The sequence below is a fragment of the Tasmannia lanceolata genome, unplaced genomic scaffold (genome assembly GCF_043159265.1).
Source record: "Tasmannia lanceolata isolate RefF3 unplaced genomic scaffold, GAP_Taslan_0.1 ptg000008l, whole genome shotgun sequence".
In the NCBI taxonomy this organism is placed as follows: Eukaryota; Viridiplantae; Streptophyta; class Magnoliopsida; order Canellales; family Winteraceae; genus Tasmannia; species Tasmannia lanceolata.
The window spans coordinates 7,484,185-7,505,447 of record NW_027518685.1 but is presented as its reverse complement, the minus strand read 5'-3'; the positions used below and the strand labels follow the sequence as shown (position 1 = coordinate 7,505,447).

Sequence of the window (21,263 nt, the reverse complement as noted above, 5' to 3'; positions counted from 1 at the left end):
GGTCCCTGTAGTTAAGTAATGTAAATCCAAGCAGAGAAGATGAGGCAGATGCAATGGATGCTCAATTCAATGGGATGAAGAGGGAAGAGAGAGCGCTTTCAATTGATTCCAATAAACAATTACTTGGGCTACAGAGGGTTTTCTACTCTTGTTAAGAGGCTCTCAGTTGTGTGTTTTCAAGATGGATCTCTTATTAGGCCCTGTTCGTTTTAGATGGATTATGGTATGGGCCAAATGGACTCAAAATTACATTTAATTTCAGGATTTTGCTAAAGGGCCTCCTTATGGTGCTTTAAAAGGTAATCTTACACCTGTTTTTAGAATGTCTTTAGAATTTTACAAATGTGAAATAACACCTGCATCTCAAAACAGGTGTAAAATTACCTATAGTTACCTTTTATAGCACCTTAATTTTATTAAACCCCATCATCTCTCTGAATTACACACATGGTTCAGTGGGGGATCCAATGTTGGATTGAATGACATATTCTCACCCTTATCTTACGCGGGCCACCCTTTATAGTATAAAAAGAGTAGTAATAAATACACTAGTTGGGGGTGGCACCGGGAAGAGAAGGGGAAAAATATATCACTTTGTTAGAATAAAGGCCCCATCCTAACCCGAACCCTACTTTAAGTTTCAAAACCTGCGTTTCCCTCCTCTGCTCCATTTCAAAATCGTCAACTCTCTCTCTCTCTCTCTCTCTCTCTCTCTCTCTCTCTCTCTCTCTCTCGTCAATGTAGGTTTCTGAGCAGCAAGGAAGGAAAAGATGGTCGATCTCATGCCACAAACCTCCTTACGGTAATACCCAAAAGCATTTCTCCATCTCTTCATCCTCCTTCAACATTTTTCTTCAAATCTCAAACCCTATTTTTTTCTCAGGATATCAGACAACATAATCTCCCCTCGCTCCATCGACGATCCTATCTTCCCATGGCTACAGTACCTCTCTTTCTCTATTGCTCGCTCGTAAATCTCTTTTCTCTTTCCTTTTCCCCAATTCACTCACAACCCACTGTTTTTTTTGTCCAGATCCATCAAGAAAGGAACTGATGATTTCAAACAAAATCCCGATTTGGGTGCGCATCTTCTCAAGCTTTTGGAGGATTGTATAAAGAACTTTGAAAATGAATCTCGGTACCGAAACGATATTAGATTCCTGAAAGTCTGGATTCTCTATGTAATAATTCTCTCAAATGTTGCGTTGTTTTTTTTCTTTTTCTTTTAAACCTAGATGGATTTTTTATGTGGGTTAATTTTGCAGGCAGATGCAATTCACGATTTTGAGGCGGTTTTTAGAAGGATGGAGGAAAAGAATATATTCCTTACTCATTCCCTCTTGTACGAGGCGTATGCTGCATTTCTAGTATCGAAGAGGAAATTGGTGGCGGCGCATTGTGTTTATCAGTTAGGCATTTCAAGGTTTTTTCATGAACTGACCTTATATAAGTTTTATAGGGGATGTCTCCTTTTGCCCTGTTCTTTAAATGCTCTCTGAGGTTTTGTGGTAATAGGAATGCAGAGCCACTTGAAGAATTGAAGAAGAAGCATTCTTTATTCCTGAATGGGATGCTGGACATTGTGAATGCTTGTTCAAAGGTGTGTTTGCGTAACTCTTGTAGTGAAGATTCAATGAAGGTGAAAAATATCAGCTATCAATTATGCTTATTGTAGCTATGGTGGACAGTGCCATGGCTAATGTCTTTTTCGTCACTTGGAACTAATACCAACTTTATGTGCATTAATTAGGAGTTTAGGACCCGGTAAATATGGCCATTCTTAGTTATTATCAAAAGGAATTTATCTATTGCCCACAAGAGGTACCAAAACTGAGTATTGATATAACTTTATCAATTGGACTGACACATACAATTGGGAACACAAAGTATTGATATTAATTTCTTAATTGGATTGTAAATTACACCGCTTCATCTGACAAAATAATGAAATAAATAGACCAAAGCAATCCATATTCTTTTATCTTTATGTAGAAGCAACCCAAATGTAATGCACATTCTGATGTTTGTGTGGCGCTCATGTTCATGGATTTTCTTCTGTTCTTATCTTTAGAGTATTGTCTGGAGTTATTCTAAGAAACATTTGATTTTTGGGTGTCATCTAAAATGCCTCTTTTTTAAGCTCAAACAGTTTTAATTTGTTATATCCTTTTCTTTTCTCTTTGATTTAAACAATTGGTTTTTATACTTTTGCTGTGATTGATATGAAATTTGTTTCTTTTCGTTTTCTTTTGTAGATAGAAAGTGGCAAATCTGTTCACCTTGGAAGGAGTTCCATAAACCCATGGTTGAAATCTACCATTGAAGATCTACTTAAGAAGATACATCCTCACATCTCAAAGTATAAAGTGAGATAGTTTGATTTATGATGTTGGCTGGATTTAACTTCAAATGCTGTGACCTATTGAATGCTTTCCTGGATATCTGTCAGGGATATTGTGGGAGTGCTAAAGTATATTCAGGAAAAGTACCCTTATCTTCATTAAAAAGTTCTTCAAGGAATAAGGTCATTGAGTTAGGTGATATTCTTTCTTCCACATGATACTCAGACCGATTTCTTTAATTTTTGTCTGTCCATTGTTTTCTCCCTGCTTTGTAGCTTGCTCCCGTTTAGAAAACGATTTTTGACCTCGGTTTATACATACAAAAGGCTACCATATGAAAGACTATGGAATCCTGCTTTACAGGACCAGAATCTTAAATTTTATATATATATATATATATATATATATATATATATATGTTTTATAGAGAATGAAGAACATACATGTCTATATTCTTTATGTTATTCCTCAATATGACTAGTTTTGTATATTCCGCTTAAAATTCAACAGATGTATGCTGCTAAAAAGAATAAATCCAAAAGATGTCATTTGATAGCGTCGTTGTGAAAGTTGTCTTAGAAACATATCATGTCCCTCTAAACTAATTTCAACATGTTAGTTCCATTGTGGCACATTGCATGCTTCTGTCTCAGAAATCTAGCATGTCCCTCTAAACTAATATAAACATGTTAGTTCCATTGTGGCACTTTCAATGCTTCTTTATACTGTTTGATGCGTAACTTGTCAATATTTGTTTATTTCAGCTATACCAAGAGCTGAAATTGTTTACTACATTACAGATAGTCGAGTTTATTTCTTTATGTTGGGTTATTTGGTCTAATTAGCATCTGCGTTCACACTATATGAATTTATCCTTGACACAAAGAAAGTAAAACTGAAATTTTAACTTACAAAATAATCTGAATTTCTTGACATCAGGATATTTTTTCTAGGGGGTTGGGGGCTGAGAATCACTCATCCATGTCATTTTTCTTCACCAATGAACAGTAGTTTTGTGTCTTTTTATTGGTGCACTTAATTGGTCCAAAGCTGTTGCCTAGGCAAACATCTAGAGACACCTAGCCTTGGTGCTGGTTCAATTGTTTGACTACCCTGGTCATATGATATTGTTATTAATATGGTTGATTAAGTGTATGAAATAATAGAAAAGTGCTCTCTGGTAGATAGTTGGACGCTAAAAACAGTTTATAGCTGTGAACAGGGAAAGGATAAATTGTGTTAATAAGCATAGTGGAACGTCTGAAATGTGTGTTTGAGGTTTTTTTTTTAACCTGTCATTCTTCTAGAAAAGTTGGATTGTGCTTCTTCTTTTTTTCAAATGGAAACTGAACAGTGAATCTGATAAAGTGACGTATCCAGTGTCAGGAAAAATGGCAAGTACCTGTGGATATCAAGCACTGGACTTGCGCACCATCTTTCAATGAATGTGGAAACAGAAAGAATAGAGGGTGACATCTCTGGTCCTTTGTCCTCAATCCATCACCTTTCTTTCCTTTAACCCAGAATACCCTCCAAAAACTTGTTACATGGGGTGAATAGCTTAAAGGTTCATCCTAGACGACCTAGACATCCTGGGATGACTGTAAAGTCTAAGCTTTCACTATTGACGCGCACATATTAAAACCATTTGACCAAATTGATTCTAGTACAATAAGCGAACAAGAATTGAAACAATAATGTATACCTTCAAAGGGCCAGCTAGTGCAATGCTAAAAAAATACTCATAGAGAGGTTGGTCTTTGATTTCCAACAGTTAAGACACATATGATGGATTAATGGGTTGCTCTTGCTCAGCCTCCAGCCATAATAAACTGTGGCTTTACATTCCAATGGTATATGTAGCGCGCCTGCAGGTTAATTGGCGCTGCTCTTTTGGTTTGCCAACATTTTCTGGTCAATAGATTACCTCGATTGGGCTAAATGAGCCGTCAGGTCAGTGGGTGGCAAATGTATGAGCAACACCTCACATTTAATGGGAAAATATAGCATCGTTGGAAGGTAGGATTGTCCAATTAATGTTGGCTTTTACCTTCCAGGCATCCGCATGGAGTCCCACCAGATCAATTGTCACATCGAAGGCTCCCGGGATGGTCGGAAGTGAGAATCGTGAAGTCGCCGGAGAGTCCTGGGGAATTGTCGGGGAATCTGGAGAGTTGGGCATCACCGGGAATCTATGGGGAATTGCCGAGAAACCGTGTTTCACATAACATTAAACCGCAGTTCCCAAAAGTAGGAATCGGGTTTCCGGGGAATCATAAATCGCAATTCCCAAAAGTTGGAATTGGGTTTTTGGCGAATCCGAACCGGGATTCCCAGTTTTTGGGGATTCGAGAAGATTCCCGTTTCGGATTCAAGAACCTGGGAATCGAGGTTCCCCATTCCCATGAAAGAATCATGCTTCCTCTGTAGAATAATGTTACCACGATAAAGTATACATATAATGTTATAGTTTGCAAATGCCTGAATATCCCCGCTATGCAAGTAGGAAAATGCAAGCATTAGTAATGTATTCAACGAGCAGAAAACCTTCTCGTCTATGTAATGTCTTTTAGTCTGTTGTTGAGTTTGTATATGTCGTTATTATAGGAGAAATTTTGTTAGTTTAGATTTAGGTTTGCCTTTGGTGAGCATGAGGAGCCTGAAATATGAGTTTCTGCTTCTTGAGAGGCCGAACTTGCAACAGACAAAGATTGGTGGTTGATACTGTGAATGTGTGGAAACTTTATCTGTTGTAAGCTGTATATCTGAATCTGACCTTTATGGGAGTTCCAAGAGACATATTTTCCCTGTGATTGTTTGATTTTATATACAAAAGAAAAAGGTTGTATGTGTATCTGCTTATCATGTGTTGAGCTTAGCCCTGGAACCTAATAGTGGTTAAAACAATTATTTGATTATTTTTCTCTGCCCAAATGGTTCTCAAATAATTTCCTCCCTTTGGCTGCCAAAGTATTTTGTGGAAAAAAATTGTTCCCTTTGGCTGCCATGTAATTAAATTGTCCTCTATTGTGATATCTTAAGGTGGGAAAAAATACCAGATCAAAGGTTGCTCAGGTCAGGGTGGATTTGCTGAAGTATTCAAAGCATACGTGGACAGTAACCCTGATGATGTTGTTGCACTGAAGGTTATTGGCATTTGTATGTTGTATTTATCTTGGCCAGAGTCCATTGGCATGCAACTGAGATTAGACTGTCTTTTTTTTTTTTTTTTGAAATTCTCTGGCAGATACAAAGACCTGCTTTTCCTTGGGAGTTCTACATGTACCGTTTACTTGATGAGCGGATTTCAGATGTAGAGGTATGTCATTTTCCTGGAATTTTGTTTCTTCAGTGTGGAATTGACTCTGACAGTGAAAAGTTGCTTATTCTTGTAATTTTATCAGAGACCAAGCTTTGGATTTGCTCATAAAGCACATATATATTCTGACTGCAGCGTACTAGTTTGTGACTATATAGCTCATGGGACACTCCAGGTATGCTCATTATTTGTCTGTTTTAGCTGAATTAATGATGTTCAGTCTGTTGTGTTTATCTTCACTCAAGCACCTTGTTCAGGATGTTGTAAATTCTTACTTGGTGACTGCCCATAACATGGACGAAGTGCTTTGCATCTATTACACCATAGAGATGCTACGGATGCTGGAGACTTTGCACAATGCCTCCATTATTCATGGTGATTTCAAGCCTGATAATTTACTTGTTCGCTATGCTAGGTAATCTCATATTGTTGATCCAGAAAGTAGAATTTACAATTCAAAAGTAGTCAAATATTGGATAAGGATGTAAACCAATTAAACATTGGTCAATATTAGTTGTAATAAAAGCTACAAAAATATGGTCCATGTCGTTGTTTTGGTAACTCTCCATCCCTCTTTTTTATTTAGAGTTTCTGATTGGCCCATGCAGATAATTGTATGCTGTATGAGGCAGTGCAAACATCCAAAATAAGGATAGGTTTTGAATGGTACCATGCCAAGGGGGTATAATTAAATTACCATCCCCAAAAGAATCATTCAAGTCACAAGGATTTCTGGTCGCCCATTAGTTTTCCCAAGTAACAGATTTGTTTCCAATAAAGGGAGCTCCTCAGCCCCAAAGGTTCCCTCTCCTCATTCCCTTGAGCATGGAAATAGCTTATCTGCATTGGAGGGATTGGATCAAGGTGGAAATGAATCATGGCAGACAATTAAAAAGAAAAAAGGGAAGTCCCCTGTTCTTCTCCTCCAGCCACCCTCCTCATGCATTCTGCCAGCCATCCTCAAATTAACCCCTAAAGGCTAATTGTGGGGTTGGTTTGGTTGTTTTTGGCCCTGCCTGTTTTTTGGGTGTTTTTGTGTTGGTGTAGTTTTGTTCTTTATCTTTCTTCTTTGGTTGTTCTATTGTTGTTTGAGCTCATTGAGCCTCTTTTGTTTTCCTTTCGCGCCCCCTTCGGGGAGGTTGTTCCTGTTCTTTTTGGTTGTTTGATCCTCTTTTGGGTCTGTTCTTCGTTTTTTCTGTTGTTGTTCCCTCTGCATGTAGAGGGTTTGCTTTTCAAGCTTCATGTGTATCTTTCTCTTTTCTATAATACATCTGATCGGGGTCCTGCCTAACCCCAGCTTCACCATAAAAAAAAAGTCACAAGAAATTTGAAACAGGAAATAGACAAGAGAGGAATCCTCTCCTGTTTGTGCCAATAGATATCATATCATAGCTGGATTAATTCTCACCATCGTTGTCATAGTTTTAAAACTCCCCCGCATCATCATGGACTTCTTCCAGTTGACTCCCTTTTACTTTGGCCGTGTTCTGCATTTTACTCTACAGAGTAAATAAAAACTCATTTGACTCACCTGAATTATGACTGTGTCTACTGAGTGCTCAGCCGCATCAACCGAGGATTCGACCGCGTCATGCCAAGTCGACTGGGATTTTCTTCTGCCGCATTTTGACCTGCATCCGCCTTTTGAAACACTGATCATCGCGAAGCTGATGATGGACTTGAGTATGACCTTCTGGATTTTACAATCCATTATCTTGGATTTCAAGTAAGAAATCCAGGTTTTAGAAATCTCTCCTCGATCCTGAGATTTAGTTGGAATTACGGGACGATCCCCTACACTCTCGCTCGATGGAAAGAAGGGCGAGAAATCATAAAAAGACGGACAGTCTCCTTCTCTGGTCTCCCATCCTGGATTTTTAGGAAAGCCAAGATTCTAAAATCCGCTTATCCAAAAGCATAGAAGCAGGAAACGCCTAGGGTAGGTGGGAAACGGCTACGAAACGCTTTTTGGAAAATGGTGAAACGTATGTGAAACGTTTGTGAAACGCGTTTCCCATTTCTTGGAAACTCGTGGGAAACGTGTTTCTTGGAATTTTAATACTTTTAAAGGGTATATTTAAACCCCCATTAGTTTTCTGTGAACAACCCTATCTAGTTTAAAGATAAATACACTAAAGAGGGCTGTCCTTATCAATATATGTGTTACCATCACATTTATGTGTTTCACTAGCGTTTCCTTTAGGTTTCCTTACGTTTCTCTATCGTTTCCCGTTTCTCGTTTCCCCTTTGATTTTTTTCACGCGTTTCACGTTTCCCGAACTGGCAACTATGTCCAAAAAACCCCTAAAGGGGAAAGCCTTGGGTAAAGCAAAACCGGAGACCTCATTTTCAGGTTTTGCCAGAGTTCTTCCTAAGAACTTGATAAACTTGCAACCAACTGGTTGAGTCAATAAAACCTGAATGAGTTTTCCTAGTGATTCTGATTTTTGGGATAAGTTACTCCCCAGTCCCCACTAGCTCTTGGTTATTCGGATTTTGGGATAAGTAAAATTTGAAGTGTATCTATGCAGTATCGTTGGTGTTTGTTCTTTAAAATTATTCTACTGTCTTAGATGGAATTATCCCCTTGCTTTTTAAAATTTCTTACCTCCTAACTTTCTTGTTATCTTTTTTTCCTCAGTGGAGATCTTTTGGAGGATGGGTTTCGTAGTCGAACTGGACCTTGGTGTGATCAGGTCTGTTGCATCTGATATTGACATCCAGATGAAACATGGGTTTCTGACTAACAATAACGATATCATCATGCAGGGACTTTGCCTTGTAGACTGGGGGAAAGGGATAGACCTAAGGCTCTTTCCCGACGGTACAGTGTTTACGGGCGACTGTCGGACTTCTGGGTTTCGATGTGTTGAGATGCAAGAAAACAGAACATGGACATTTCAGGCTAGTCCTTCTGTGCTTTAGTAATCTAACATTAACAGAAGTAAATCCTCAATGCCATCACATTACACTGACTAACCACTTTCCTGGCAACCAGGTAGACACCTATGGCCTCTGTGTTATTGTCCATATGATGCTACATGGAAAATATATGGAAATTGAAAAGAAAGCAGCTCCAGATGGAAGTTATCTTTATCAACCCAAATCATCTTTAAAAAGGTACTCATCACTCATCACTCATCACATCTAAATCATCAACAGCCATAAGATATATAATAGCTGAAAACAACTCTCTCTCTCTCTCATGGTGTCATTCTAATAAACATTTGAATTTCAGGTATTGGAATGTTGATCTGTGGAATACCCTCTTTGCGAAATTGCTCAATGTTGGTTCCAGCGGAAGCGATGTGATGTTGTTGCAGAGTTTGAGAAAGTCATTTGAGGATTATATCTGTGGGAGCCCTCATCTGATTAGGAAACTGAAGGAATTATTGGTGAAGCAGCGCGCTTCTTTGTGTTCTTCTTAGTACTGTTCATCCTCCAGAGCAAAAAACAAATTCATCATGTTGAGTTTGATGATGTAGGTATATTCAAATTGCATCCTCTCAGTTTTCTTGAAGAACAATGTATTAGAGGTCTCTCATGGTTAAACTCGGCCTGCAATGTTGCGTGTGGTTATATAATCATGGGCATCCATTAATATGCCCTACCATGAATGTGATGTGTTTCAAAAATCTGATTGCCAGATGATTCCATTGGCCATACATATAGTTAGCAAAATGCTATTTTAAATGGTTTTTTTGTAAAAGAAAACATGTTGCAAAAATATTATTTTGTCCTATCAGAAGCTTTGTACAGTGCAAAATACTATTTTGCCCTCCAAGGTCCATTATAATATTTTGTGTCTTTACATCTCTTGCAACTCAGAAGAGGAAGAAGAAGAGGAAAAAGAGGATAAAGAAAAAGATTAATTGGTGCTGGAAAATGGAAAGTGCCTAAGAAATGGATAAGAAGAGGAAGAAGGAAGACGGAGGAATAGCCCAATAAAGTGGTAAAATTGGCAAATTTTGGGTAATTCCTCTTTTACCCTTCGTCTTCTTTTCCATTTCCTAGCATTAATTCTTCTTGTTCCTTCTACTTCTTCCTCACCCAAGTTGCAGCAATGGTAGATGGTGGTGGAGCACAGAAGAGGGTCAAATGGTCTTTTGGACTGTACGGCACCCTTTCTAGGTGAGAAGTGTTGAAACTTGGAACTACCAGCCATTCGTAAATTTATGTTTATTTTGTCTTTTCCTTGGAAAAAAATCATTTTTTCAGAGGAAACATTAAAGCATGTTTTAGTTAAATTAAATGTTTGTTGCTCAATGCTTGAGGCATTGTATCTCAACCTTGAGGTTGTAGGTTTGATCCCGCTTACCTACCAGGCTTTGTATCTCAACCATGAGGTAGCAGTTTCGATCCTAGCGTACCTATATTAAAAAAAAGAAGTTTGGCCACTGAAAAAATGTTCCATGGAATATCTGTAGGCTTTGTTCACTTGTTTTCCCGAGAAAGAAAAAGAAAAGGTTTCCTGAGAAACTGTGCAGGAAAAAGTTTCCCGCGCATGTTCACTTGCGCAGGAACTGTGCAGGAAAAGGTTTCCTGGGAAACTGCTTACCCACCTTTTTTCACTAGTTTTCCTGGGAAAGCAATTCCCATCAAAATAAAGGGAAAAAGAATCTCACACTTGTGAGAAAAGACTCATTTCCACATCATTTTTTCTAATTTTCATGTCAGATGTGACATTTTTCCACCTAGGCTCCTTCAAAATCCTGTGAAGACAAGTGAACATGTGAATTTTAGCTTTCTCGAAAAAAAATGAGGTGTTTTCCTAGGATTTGGTCTCCCGGGAACGCGAGTGAACAGAGCCGTAGGGCTAGTTGTAAGAGATGGGTGGAAGATAGAGAGACTTGAGAGGGTGGGAGGGAGGTGAGCATGAAATCTCCTAAAAACGAGGAAAACAAAAAATCAATTCTAAATATGTATTTTCTTTTCAGTAGTTTTTAGGGTTTTTTTGTGCTATCTCTACACCCAGTCACTCAATTCTCTTCATTCTCAGCCCCTCTCACACAGTTGGGCCATATGGAATAAATTTTCATGGTTGCCAAACACGGTGGCCTAAATGTGTTCAAGATACTATCTTTTCAACTTTACCCCAAGGTTTGAGATACAAAGCCTCAACCAAATAGATTCATGGCCTATATTACTTGCATTTCCACTCCCTCGGGTCTGAAGGATCTGTTTAAATAATAGGGTAATATATCAGGCTAATTTAAGCCGACCCCAACCAGTGTGAGAAAAAGGCTTTGTTGAGTTGAGTTGAGATATCACACTAATTTAAAACTCCTATATGTCACGTTATTTTAAGGCCACTGATATTTGCACTACTATGTTTTAATATTTGCACAAACTCAACTTGTCTTTTTCTGTTTTAATTGCCTTCATAGAGCTATTTGGAAATTGTAATGACGTTAAATACTAAAAGACGAGAGAAATTTGTGTGTTTATTAAAATATGATAGTGCCAATATCAGGAACCTATTTAGTGATATTTAGTGAAATTTGCTAGGGACCATCACAGAAAAGCCTTTCGCGGCTGGCTGCTGCATGAGAGAGCAGACACCTCAAATGAAATAAATTAACAAGACAAACTCTGTTGAAAAGTGAGCCAGCTGGGACATGCCTTTCGGGATGGTCCCTAGCAAATCCCTAGTGATATTTTAAAACCTTTGGCACACCATTCTATGTAACGACAAAGATGTATCGATTAGGGTACATAACAAAATTGATCTCCCCAATAATTTCAATCAATCAATCTCAGCCGTCCGTGGCCAATAAAGAGAATGTATAAATCAAGAATCCACTGTTCTCATCCCATGTGCAAAGCTACTATAGAGAGGGATGGCGGAGGTGAAGGTGATCGGAGTTGTGGGTGGCGGGCAGATGGGGTCAGGAATCGCTCAGGTGGCTGCAGTCGCCGGATTTGAAGTTTTCCTTCACGATTCCGATGCCGGCGCGCTCCTCCGAGCATCCAATTCTATCTCCAACTCTATTCAACGTCTCATCGCCAAGGGACTTCTCTCTCAGGTTCTCTAGCTTTGTGTTTGTCTGATTTGTTCTTAGGTTTTGTTTCGATTGTGTTACGATCCAAATCGGTTTCTGACGTGATTGATCTTATGAGAGGGATAATTTCTTCATTAATTTTAGGGATAATTACATTTACACCCCCTCTAGTTTCTGACACATCCACTTCAACCCCTGTAGTTTAAAAAGTGACAAAGACGTCCCCTCTAGTTTCGTTTTGTTCAAGGTTTGCCCCCTCAGCTGAAGGTTCGTCCATAGATTGAAGGGTTAGGATGATCCGATGGAGCTGATTTTTTGGGCACACCATATCTATGTCAGGACCCATCAAATGAACGCTTTGGATCATCCAAATAATGTGGGCCCATACCCGAATCCAAAGCGCTTGGTAGTGTTTGGATTCGATGGGCCCACATTATTTGGATGATCCGAAGCGTTCATTTGATGGGTCCCGACATAGATAGGGGTGTGCCCAAAAAATCAGCTCCATCGGATCATCCTAACCCTTCAATCTATGGACGAACCTTCAAGTGAGGGGACAAACCTTAAACAAAACGAAACTAGAGGGGATGTCTTTGTCACTTTTTAAACTACAGGGGTTGAAGTGGATGTGTCAGAAACTAGAGGGGGTGTAAATGTAATTAAAGAGACTAGTTACATGTTATTATTTATAGAAAACCCACTAAACCCTATCCCTATCCCTATAACTCCTACACGTACCAAACACTGCAAAGAAAATCTTACAAATTGCTAAAATCTAAACTAATTTATTTTAGGGGTGTCAACGGATCCACCTATGTCTTAGTCACGATCCATTCAAATCCCTTATCGGTCGGATCGGATTCGGAGTGTTCTTCGGATCCTACTTCTTGTGTCCCGGTCACGATCCATTTCAAATCGGACCATCCATCGGAGTGTCCTAGTAGGTCCTACTTATAAAACAACAAAAAATCTCAGCCTTCTTCATTTGAAATGAACTCCAAAACTTCCTCAATTGAGAAAAGAATTAGTCACTATATCTAACAATAACCCATGATTTTGATGAAGAATAGGATTTATTATTGAAAAGAACTCCATTATTCGAGGGTGTGCGACAATAAAACTTTTGATTAACTAATCCTTATTGAAGGTGAGTGGCAAGTTTATAGGAAGAAACACCGATTTAGTATAGGAATAGAAAAAGATGCCTTGAAATGGGGGGAGTGGAATGTTGTAACCTGAGTAATATTTAGTTCATTTTTATGAAAATACCCCTCCTTTTAAGTATTAATACAAGAAATATTTTGAGGGTATTTTACTAAAAGGATTTCGGATTGTGACTATCCATCGGATTTTTTTGCCATGTCTTGATCACGATCCGAAATTTTTCGGATCTTACGAAGAGGATCCATAATATACCCATGGATCCTTCTCATGTGCCTAGATCCTGTTTATTAAGGTTCGGATTCGGACTGTTCATCGGACTGTCTGGGTCCATTGACACCCCTAATTTATTTCATCCCTGGTGGGACCCAACTAGGCATGTAACAGATTGAAAGAACTTTTTGGAGAAGAATAAAATTTCGCAATCTATTCGAGTTTCGCTATCTATGAATATGTGTGGTGCTGAGGATTTGAAATCGGTGCGAATGAGACTGGTGAATCTCTTGAACTGTGGGAGCCAACCAATGTGGAAATTGGACTGTTTTATACTCTTCTCGATGTACTGAATTTTATATTGAATCATAAAGCCAAATGCTTGGCTTCAATTACCTTCATAGTATCACCAGACCCAATATATGGAAGTATAGTTTTTTTGAAGAACAGTGTATTAGAGGTCTTTCATGGTTAAACTCGGCCTGCAATGTTGTGTGTGGTTATATAATCATGGGCATCCATTAATATGCCCTACCATGAATGTGATGTGTTTCAAAAATCTGATTGCCAGATGATTCCATTGGCCATACATATAGTTAGCAAAATGCTATTTTAAATGGTTTTTTTGTAAAAGAAAACATGTTGCAAAAATATTATTTTGTCCTATCAGAAGCTTTGTACAGTGCAAAATACTATTTTGCCCTCCAAGGTCCATTATAATATTTTGTGTCTTTACATCTCTTGCAACTCAGAAGAGGAAGAAGAGGATAAAGAAAAAGATTAATTGGTGCTGGAAAATGGAGAGTGCCTAAAAAATAGATAAGAAGAAGAAGAAGAAGGAAGACAGAGGAATAGGCCAATAAAGTGGTAAAATTGGAAGTTGCAGCGATGGTAGATGGTGGTGGAGCACGGAAAAAGAGTCAAATGGTCTTTTGGACTGTACGGCACCCTTCCTAGGTGAAAAGTGTTGAAACTTGAAACTACCAGCCATCGTAAATTCATGTTTATTTTGTCTTTTCCTTGGCAAAAAAATTCATTTTTTCAAAGAAAACAGCTCAATGCTTGAGGCTTTGTATCTCAACCTTGAGGTTGTAGGTTTGATCCCAGCTTAACTACCAGGCTTTGTATCTCAACCATGAGGTAGCAGTTTCGATCCTAGCGTACCTATATTAAAAAAAAATGTTCCATGGAATATTTGTAGGGCTAGTTGTAAGAGATGGGTGGAAGATAGAGAGACTTGAGAGCGTAGGAGGGAGGTGAGCATGAAATCTCCTAAAAACGAGGAAAACAAAAAATCGATTACAAATATGTATTTTCTTTTCACTAGTTTTTAAGGGTTTTTCGTGCTATCTCTACACCCAGTCACTCAATTCTCTTCCTTCTCAGCCCCTCTCACACAGTTGGGCCCATATGGAATAAATTTTCATGGTTGCCAAATACGGTGGCCTAACATATTACTTGCATTTCCACTCCCTCGGGTCTGAAGGATCCGTTTAAATAATAGGGAATCTATCAGGATAATTTAAGCCGACCCCAACTAGCTTGAGACAAAGGCTTTGATAAGTTGAGTTGAGTCGAGATACCACGCTAGTTTAAAACTCCTATATGTCGCCACTGCTATTGGCGCTACTATGTTTTAATATTTGCAGCACAAACTCAACTTGTCTTTTCTGTTTTAAATGGCTTCAGAGAGCTATTTGGGAATTTTAATGACGTTAAATACTAAAAGATGAGACAAATTTGTGTATTTATTAAAATATGATAGTGCCAATATCAGGAACCTATTTAGTGATATGGGATTTGCTAGGGACCATCACAGAAAAGCCTTTCGGGGCTGGCTGCTGCATGAGAGAGCAGACACCTCAGATGAAATACATGAATAAGACAAAATCTGCTGAAAAGTGAGCCAGCTGGGACATGCCTTTCTGGGATGGTCCCTAGCAAATCCCTATGTAACAACAAAGATGTATCGATTAGGGTACATATCAAAATTGATCTCCCCAATAATTTCAATCAATCAATCTTAGCCGTCAGTGGCCTATAAAGAGAATCTATAAACAAGAATCCACTGTTCTCATCGCATGTGTAAAGCTACTATAGAGAGGGATGGCGGAGGTGAAGGTGATCGGAGTTGTGGGTGGCGGGCAGATGGGGTCAGGAATCGCTCAGGTGGCTGCAGTCGCCGGATTTGAAGTTTTCCTTCACGATTCCGATGCCGGCGCCCTCCTCCGAGCATCCAATTCTATCTCCAACTCTATCCAACGTCTCATCTCCAAGGGACTTCTCTCTCAGGTTCTTTACCTTTGTGTTTCTCTGATTTGTTCTTAGGTTTTGTTACAAACCCAAATCGGTTCCTAACGTGATTGATCTTGTTAGAGGGATAATTTCTTCATTAATTTGAAAGAGACTAGTTACATGTTATTATTTATAGAAAACCCACTTGACCACTTTATCTAAAACTCCCTACCCAAGTCAATCCAGAAACCCTAACCCTTATCTCTATAACCCCTACACGTACCAAACACAACAAAGAAAATCTTGCAAATTGCTAAAATCTGAAATAACCCAAAGTTTCTTATTTTTTCCATTTTTTTATCACAAATGAAAAAGCAACTTGAATCATGGTTTGATCCTTAGAAATTCTATTCATTCTGTAACTTTTTTTTATTTTTATCATGTGAGATGTAAACGTTTATTGATTAAGGGATAATATGATTATCATTAAAAGCCATTAGAAAATATTTGTACTATGGGTTACAATTTATTCGAGTTGGCCTATCGATGAATATGTGTAGGGCAGAGGATTGGAAATTGGTGGGAATGAGACCGGTGAATCTCTTGAGTAGTGGGAGCCAACTAATGTGGAAATTGGACTGTTTTATCTTATGTATTAAGTTACTCTTCTTCGATGTACTGAATTTTTAATCGAATCATAAAGCCAAATTCTTGGCTTCAATTACCTTCACAGTACCACCAGACCCAATATATGGAAGTATGGTTTCAGCCTTTTCGATTTTTAAAAGCAGCCCTGAAGCCCACTTGCTTATAGTTGCCCTTAATGTTGTTATTATAAATGAATTTTTTTTTCTCCAGCCTCCATATATCTCTCAATATAATGTCCGGCGCAAAGTGGAGCCCCACTGAGACATGATTATTGTGGACGCATTTCAATTGATTCAGGAAAAAAACCATCTAATCCACAATTCTTTATTTTGCATTTTGATCTTGATTTTGCCATGAGGTTGGCACAATACTTTGCTTTATGATGTGCAGAAATACTCCATCAGTTGTCTCATTTTTGTGACTTTGTCATGCAAGGTCTCAGGGTAAGTTCTTAGTATTGGCTAATGTATTTGAAGATGACCACTTCAGACATTACCTAAGCGTAAGTCCATTAGTTATTACATGGGTAAAGGCCAAAATGGATATTTTATGCACTTAACCATCATTTCTTGATATCACCAGGGTGTTCAACGCACATTTCTTGGATTGTTAGCTTCTCTTGGGCGTATTGTATGTTACAATACTTAACCATCATATTTTATGCACTAAACCATCATTTCTTGATATCCCCAGGGTGTTCAAGGCACATTTCTTGGATTGTTAGCTTCTCCTGGGCGTATTGTATGTTACAAACAAGATTGGGCTAGTTGCCTGCATGATAGAATACCCGCTTTGACTATTCTTTTCTTTTCTCCATTTATATAAATCTTATGTTATATGTAAAACCATGCAACATCTTATGGTTTCTATATTCAGTTTATTGGAGTGTATGAGAATGGATTCAATAGTCCTTACGATTGTTTTTTCTAAGAGCATTAATCAGTCTCTTGGGGTTCTTCAAGACTCTGGTAGTTGTTTATTTCTTGATAACAGTAGTGCCAATATAGCTGCTATCCTGATTCTCATAAGTGGACAGGCACATTGGGCCGGTGGCCCTTTGTTATGGTTATCTGAGTTACATTGACATTAAAAATGCCTATTAGTTTCTAAGTGACATGTTTTCTCTTTCACATGATTTTAATGTCAACTTGTATTCTCATCGTGTGAGGTAATTTGTTTTATGTTTACTTCATTAAGTGCATTTTTTTTTATTTAATGAAACATACAAGTAACAATAATCATATTTTTGTATATCTTTGGGGCATTTTGTTGTTTACCCCTTTCTTATGATAATCACTTCTCCATGTTTCGATTCAATATAGAAACTGATTTTCAGCATAGGTACCTGGATTTCAAAAAATTCGTGTTTCACGTTTTTGGTTTTGAAATTTTTTTATTTACCTGCTTTGTTTAGAGATCTTACTTTTCTATGTTTGATAAATATACTTCCTGTTTCACCGGAACAACGCTACTTCAATATTTCCAAGGAAAATATGATTAATGATTCGAAACTCTCTGTATTTTACTACGTTTATCCTTTTAAAAATCAGTCTGCAGTCTTCACCCATGATGTAGTACAATTTCACAGCTGAGCTGGCACGTCGTTATCTCGGAGAAAAAGACTCAGCAACGGATCGCCCCCGTATGGATCCTCCCCCCTCCTGAGGGCTGGTTCAAACTCAACTTTGACGGAAGCTCTTTTGGTAACCCCGGAAGGGCCGGCATTGGTGGTGTCGTCAGAAATGCAGCTGGGCAGATCCTTCTGATATACGCTGGGTCGGCAGGGGTTTGTGATGCGCTCCTATTCGGTCTACGGTGGTTCGATAGTAACAATCTAGGCCCTCTTATCATTGAGGGGTATTCGTCAAACACCATTGCTTGGGCTAGTGGTCGCTGTAGTGGTCCATGGAGATTGTATCAGATCACTGATGCCATTCGTGACTTAATTCGCATCTTACGCCCACAAATCACCCATAGATGGAGATCGGCGAATGAAATGGCGGACAAGCTTGCGAAGGAGGGGGTTGACATTTCTAATACTTGTGTTATTATCCACAGTGGGGGGAGTGATCTTGGGTGATTTCTGTATCTTTGAACCTGGGAATCATGTAGATATCTAGACTGTAATATGATTCGGGGACTGCTTGTCCCCTTCTTTGTACTTCGAATTTCTATTTTGGGAATAATAGTTACCTGTTATCTTTCAAAAAAAAAAAGGGATAATTACATTTACACCCCCTCTAGTTTCTGACACATCCACTTCAACCCCTATAGTTTAAAAAGTGACAAAGACATCCCCTCTAGTTTCGTTTTGTTTAAGGTTTGCCCCTTCAGCTGAAGGTTCGTCCATAGATTGAAGGGTTAGGATGATCCGATGGAGCTGATTTTTTGGGCACACCCTATCTATGTCAGGACCCATCAAATGAACGCTTTCGATCATCCAAATAATGTGGGCCCATACCTGAATCCAAACATTTGGTAGTGTTTGGATTCAGGTATGGGCCCACATTATTTGGATGATCGAAAGCGTTCATTTGATGGGTCCTGACATAGATAGGGTGTGCCCAAAAAATCAGCTCCATCGGATCATCCTAACCCTTCAATCTATGGACGAACCTTCAGCTGAAGGGGCAAACCTTAAACAAAACGAAACTAGAGGGGGTGTCTTTGTCACTTTTTAAACTATAGGGGTCGAAGTGGATGTCTCAGAAACTAGAGGGGGTGTAAATGTAATTATCCCAAAAAAAAATTCACAGCTGAGATTTAGAACCAGAGTTAAAGCCAGAGCATGAGCCAAAGAGGAGGGGGGTGGGGGGGAATCACTATCCGTTTTGACGTAGATGGACCCATTTCAATGTAGGAAAGTTTAGCACGGATGAGGCCCGTCATTCACAAGAATTAACAGTCACTTAATTCACGTAAATTAGAATAAAAGAGGTCCTGCTACACTCCCATGGCACTATTCATGTCACTGTTCATGACACTATTTACATTACTTTTAACAACACTATCCACATCACTATTCAGAGGGTTAGATTTTAGAACTGTAGTTGATTTTTTTTATTTTTTATTTTATTGATGAGTTGATTTATTTTTATTTGAAGTCAAATAGTTAGAAGTTTTAAGCTTTAGGACTGTTAGTGCTTTAAAAAAGATTCCTTAGTTTAATAAGTCTTATATTTCTTTTTTTATTTGAAATGCAGTTTGATTAGAACTCTAATTGGACGATCACTATGGGTTATATATGTAATTGGAACTGCAGTTTGCAGCAGTTTTTGACATATGTTTTTGAATAAGAGATAGGAGGCTTTGCACAGTTTTTCTTTCTTTCTGTTTTTCTGGCTGGTTTTTATGTTGGGTTTTCTTAGAACAGAAAATCACAACCTTTGAAGGTTTTACTGCAAATTTTCTGCGGAACTCTTTCGAGGGTTATGATCTATGGATGTAATCAACCTAGATCCTACTTCGTTTTGCTGCAGGTTTCATCTGTTGGTACTTTTATTTTACGAAAGAGTGTCAATCGTAGATTTATTCTACATAAATTAGTATCAAAGGCTCAAAGCATCAATTGTAGATTTGTTCTCCATTATTTGGTTTCAAAGTGTCAATCATAGATTTGTTCTACGTCAACGCGTCTGTAGGAGTTCTGCCCCTTGTATCTCATGGATTACTTTGCCAAAGTTGTGTTTGAGAATCTTTCTTTTTTCTAAGCATTGCCACAAATTAGAAGTCATCGTCTCGCTTTAAATTTAAATACATGTTTATACCTGTCTCCTTCCTAGAAAAGTTTGTTTATTTGAATTATACTTACTTAATTTTTTCTTCTCGACCTAACAGTCGGTTGGTACTGATTCTCTGAGACGTCTGAGATGTACCTCGAATTTGGAAGAGCTTCAACCTGCAGATGTTATAATTGAAGCCATTGTGGAGTCTGAAGATATAAAGAAGAAACTATTTTCTGAATTAGACAGGATTGCAAAGGCTTCTGCCATTTTGGCATCTAATACCAGCTCCATCTCCATTACCCGTCTAGCATCTGCTACTAGCCGCGCAAGCCAGGTTTTACTTCTCAATATATCTGATAATAGTCGGGTTATAACTCGAAATGACCAAACCAGACTGAATTCGTCTATTTTATGTTTGAATTTAATGTTTTTGTTGTTGCTTGTTTTTCCTCGGAAGAAAGGTTCATTTGGATCTAAATTCCGTTGCTTTCTGAGTTGGTTTGTGAATTTATTGTTGAGTTTCTTTAAGGGTAAATTATGATAAAATTATATCTTGTGGCTTTAAACCTTTTTTTAGGGGTTGGGCCTGTAGAACATCTTTATTTTTTATTTTATTTTTTTAATAGTAATAGAACATCTTTAATAGAAATCAAAATTGATTGTAAATGGTTTTCTTGTTCACCCAAGTTCTGAAGGGGATTTGCTTCATTTCCAGGTGATTGGTATGCATTTTATGAATCCCCCTCCTATCATGAAACTGCTTGAGATTGTGAGAGGTGCAGAGACATCAGATGAAGTCTTCACTACCATAAAAGCCTTGGCAGAAAGGTATCCTCTAAATGGAAAACTCTTGCACTGCAGCATAAATCATCTTTTGCTTTAGCCAATCGTTGTTTCTTAGTGCCATTAACAGAGCAAACCAGCACATCTGGTTTGGCCTTTGTTCATTGAACTAGCAGACTTTTTACATTAAGATCACTGATATTGCAGGCTTGGCAAGACGGTTATATGTTCTCAAGATTACCCTGGCTTCATCGTAAACCGGATCCTGATGCCGATGATCAATGAGGCATTTTTCGCACTCTATACAGGTGTTGCGGCAAAAGAGGATATTGATACTGGGATGAAGCTGGGTACAAACCATCCAATGGGTCCTTTAGAGCTTGCAGATTTCATTGGACTGGATGTCTGCCTTTCAATTATGAAGGTTCTTCATACTGGTCTTGGGGATAGCAAATACATTCCCTGCCCACTCCTTGTGCAGTATGTTGATGCTGGTCGCCTAGGACGGAAAAGTGGCATCGGTGTATACTCCTACCATAAACAACCCGAAATGCCGCGGCTTTGAGTTGTTTTTCGATTTTTAAAGGATGATAGTGTACTCCTACCATAAACAATGGTGTACTCATTGTTCATTAGACCATCAAATGTAAAATATGAACTGGCAGATAGAGCAGCTTTGAAAGTTCTAGAGCATCTATATTTTCCTTTACCAAATAGAATAAAAAGAACGTCAGCTAGTGATCGATCAGTAAACATGAATTTCATGAATGTAGTCTATCCCACCAGAAATGTGTTCAGAATGTCGATACAATTTGGTGGAATTCAAAACTTCCAT

At 38.4% G+C, this 21,263-nt stretch overlaps 2 protein-coding genes across 4 annotated transcripts; both read left to right on the top strand.

Annotated features, from left to right (window-relative positions):
- Positions 1–652: 652 nt before the first annotated feature.
- LOC143882632 (protein kinase and Mad3-BUB1-I domain-containing protein) lies at positions 653–9,391 on the top strand. 2 transcript variants are annotated; one of them, XM_077386095.1, is made up of 15 exons: positions 653–802; positions 884–943; positions 1,034–1,181; positions 1,266–1,408; positions 1,516–1,600; positions 2,256–2,366; positions 2,450–2,537; positions 5,385–5,488; positions 5,590–5,661; positions 5,747–5,836; positions 5,919–6,076; positions 8,303–8,357; positions 8,431–8,565; positions 8,660–8,781; positions 8,900–9,391. In XM_077386095.1, the coding sequence occupies exons 1-15, from the start codon at positions 771–773 to the stop codon at positions 9,087–9,089; spliced, it is 1,593 nt and encodes a 530-aa protein (XP_077242210.1). In that variant the 5' UTR covers positions 653–770; the 3' UTR covers positions 9,090–9,391. The 2 variants fall into 2 exon arrangements, with proteins under 2 accessions (XP_077242210.1, XP_077242208.1); XM_077386093.1 differs by having other exon boundaries at positions 1,266–1,423.
- A 2,077-nt stretch (positions 9,392–11,468) lies between these two features.
- LOC143884179 (3-hydroxyacyl-CoA dehydrogenase family protein) lies at positions 11,469–21,121 on the top strand. 2 transcript variants are annotated; one of them, XM_077387606.1, is made up of 4 exons: positions 11,469–11,687; positions 19,758–19,979; positions 20,361–20,473; positions 20,636–21,121. In XM_077387606.1, the coding sequence occupies exons 1-4, from the start codon at positions 11,502–11,504 to the stop codon at positions 20,991–20,993; spliced, it is 879 nt and encodes a 292-aa protein (XP_077243721.1). In that variant the 5' UTR covers positions 11,469–11,501; the 3' UTR covers positions 20,994–21,121. The 2 variants fall into 2 exon arrangements, with proteins under 2 accessions (XP_077243721.1, XP_077243720.1); XM_077387605.1 differs by lacking the exon at positions 11,469–11,687 and adding an exon at positions 15,108–15,329.
- The last annotated feature ends 142 nt before the right edge of the window (positions 21,122–21,263 follow it).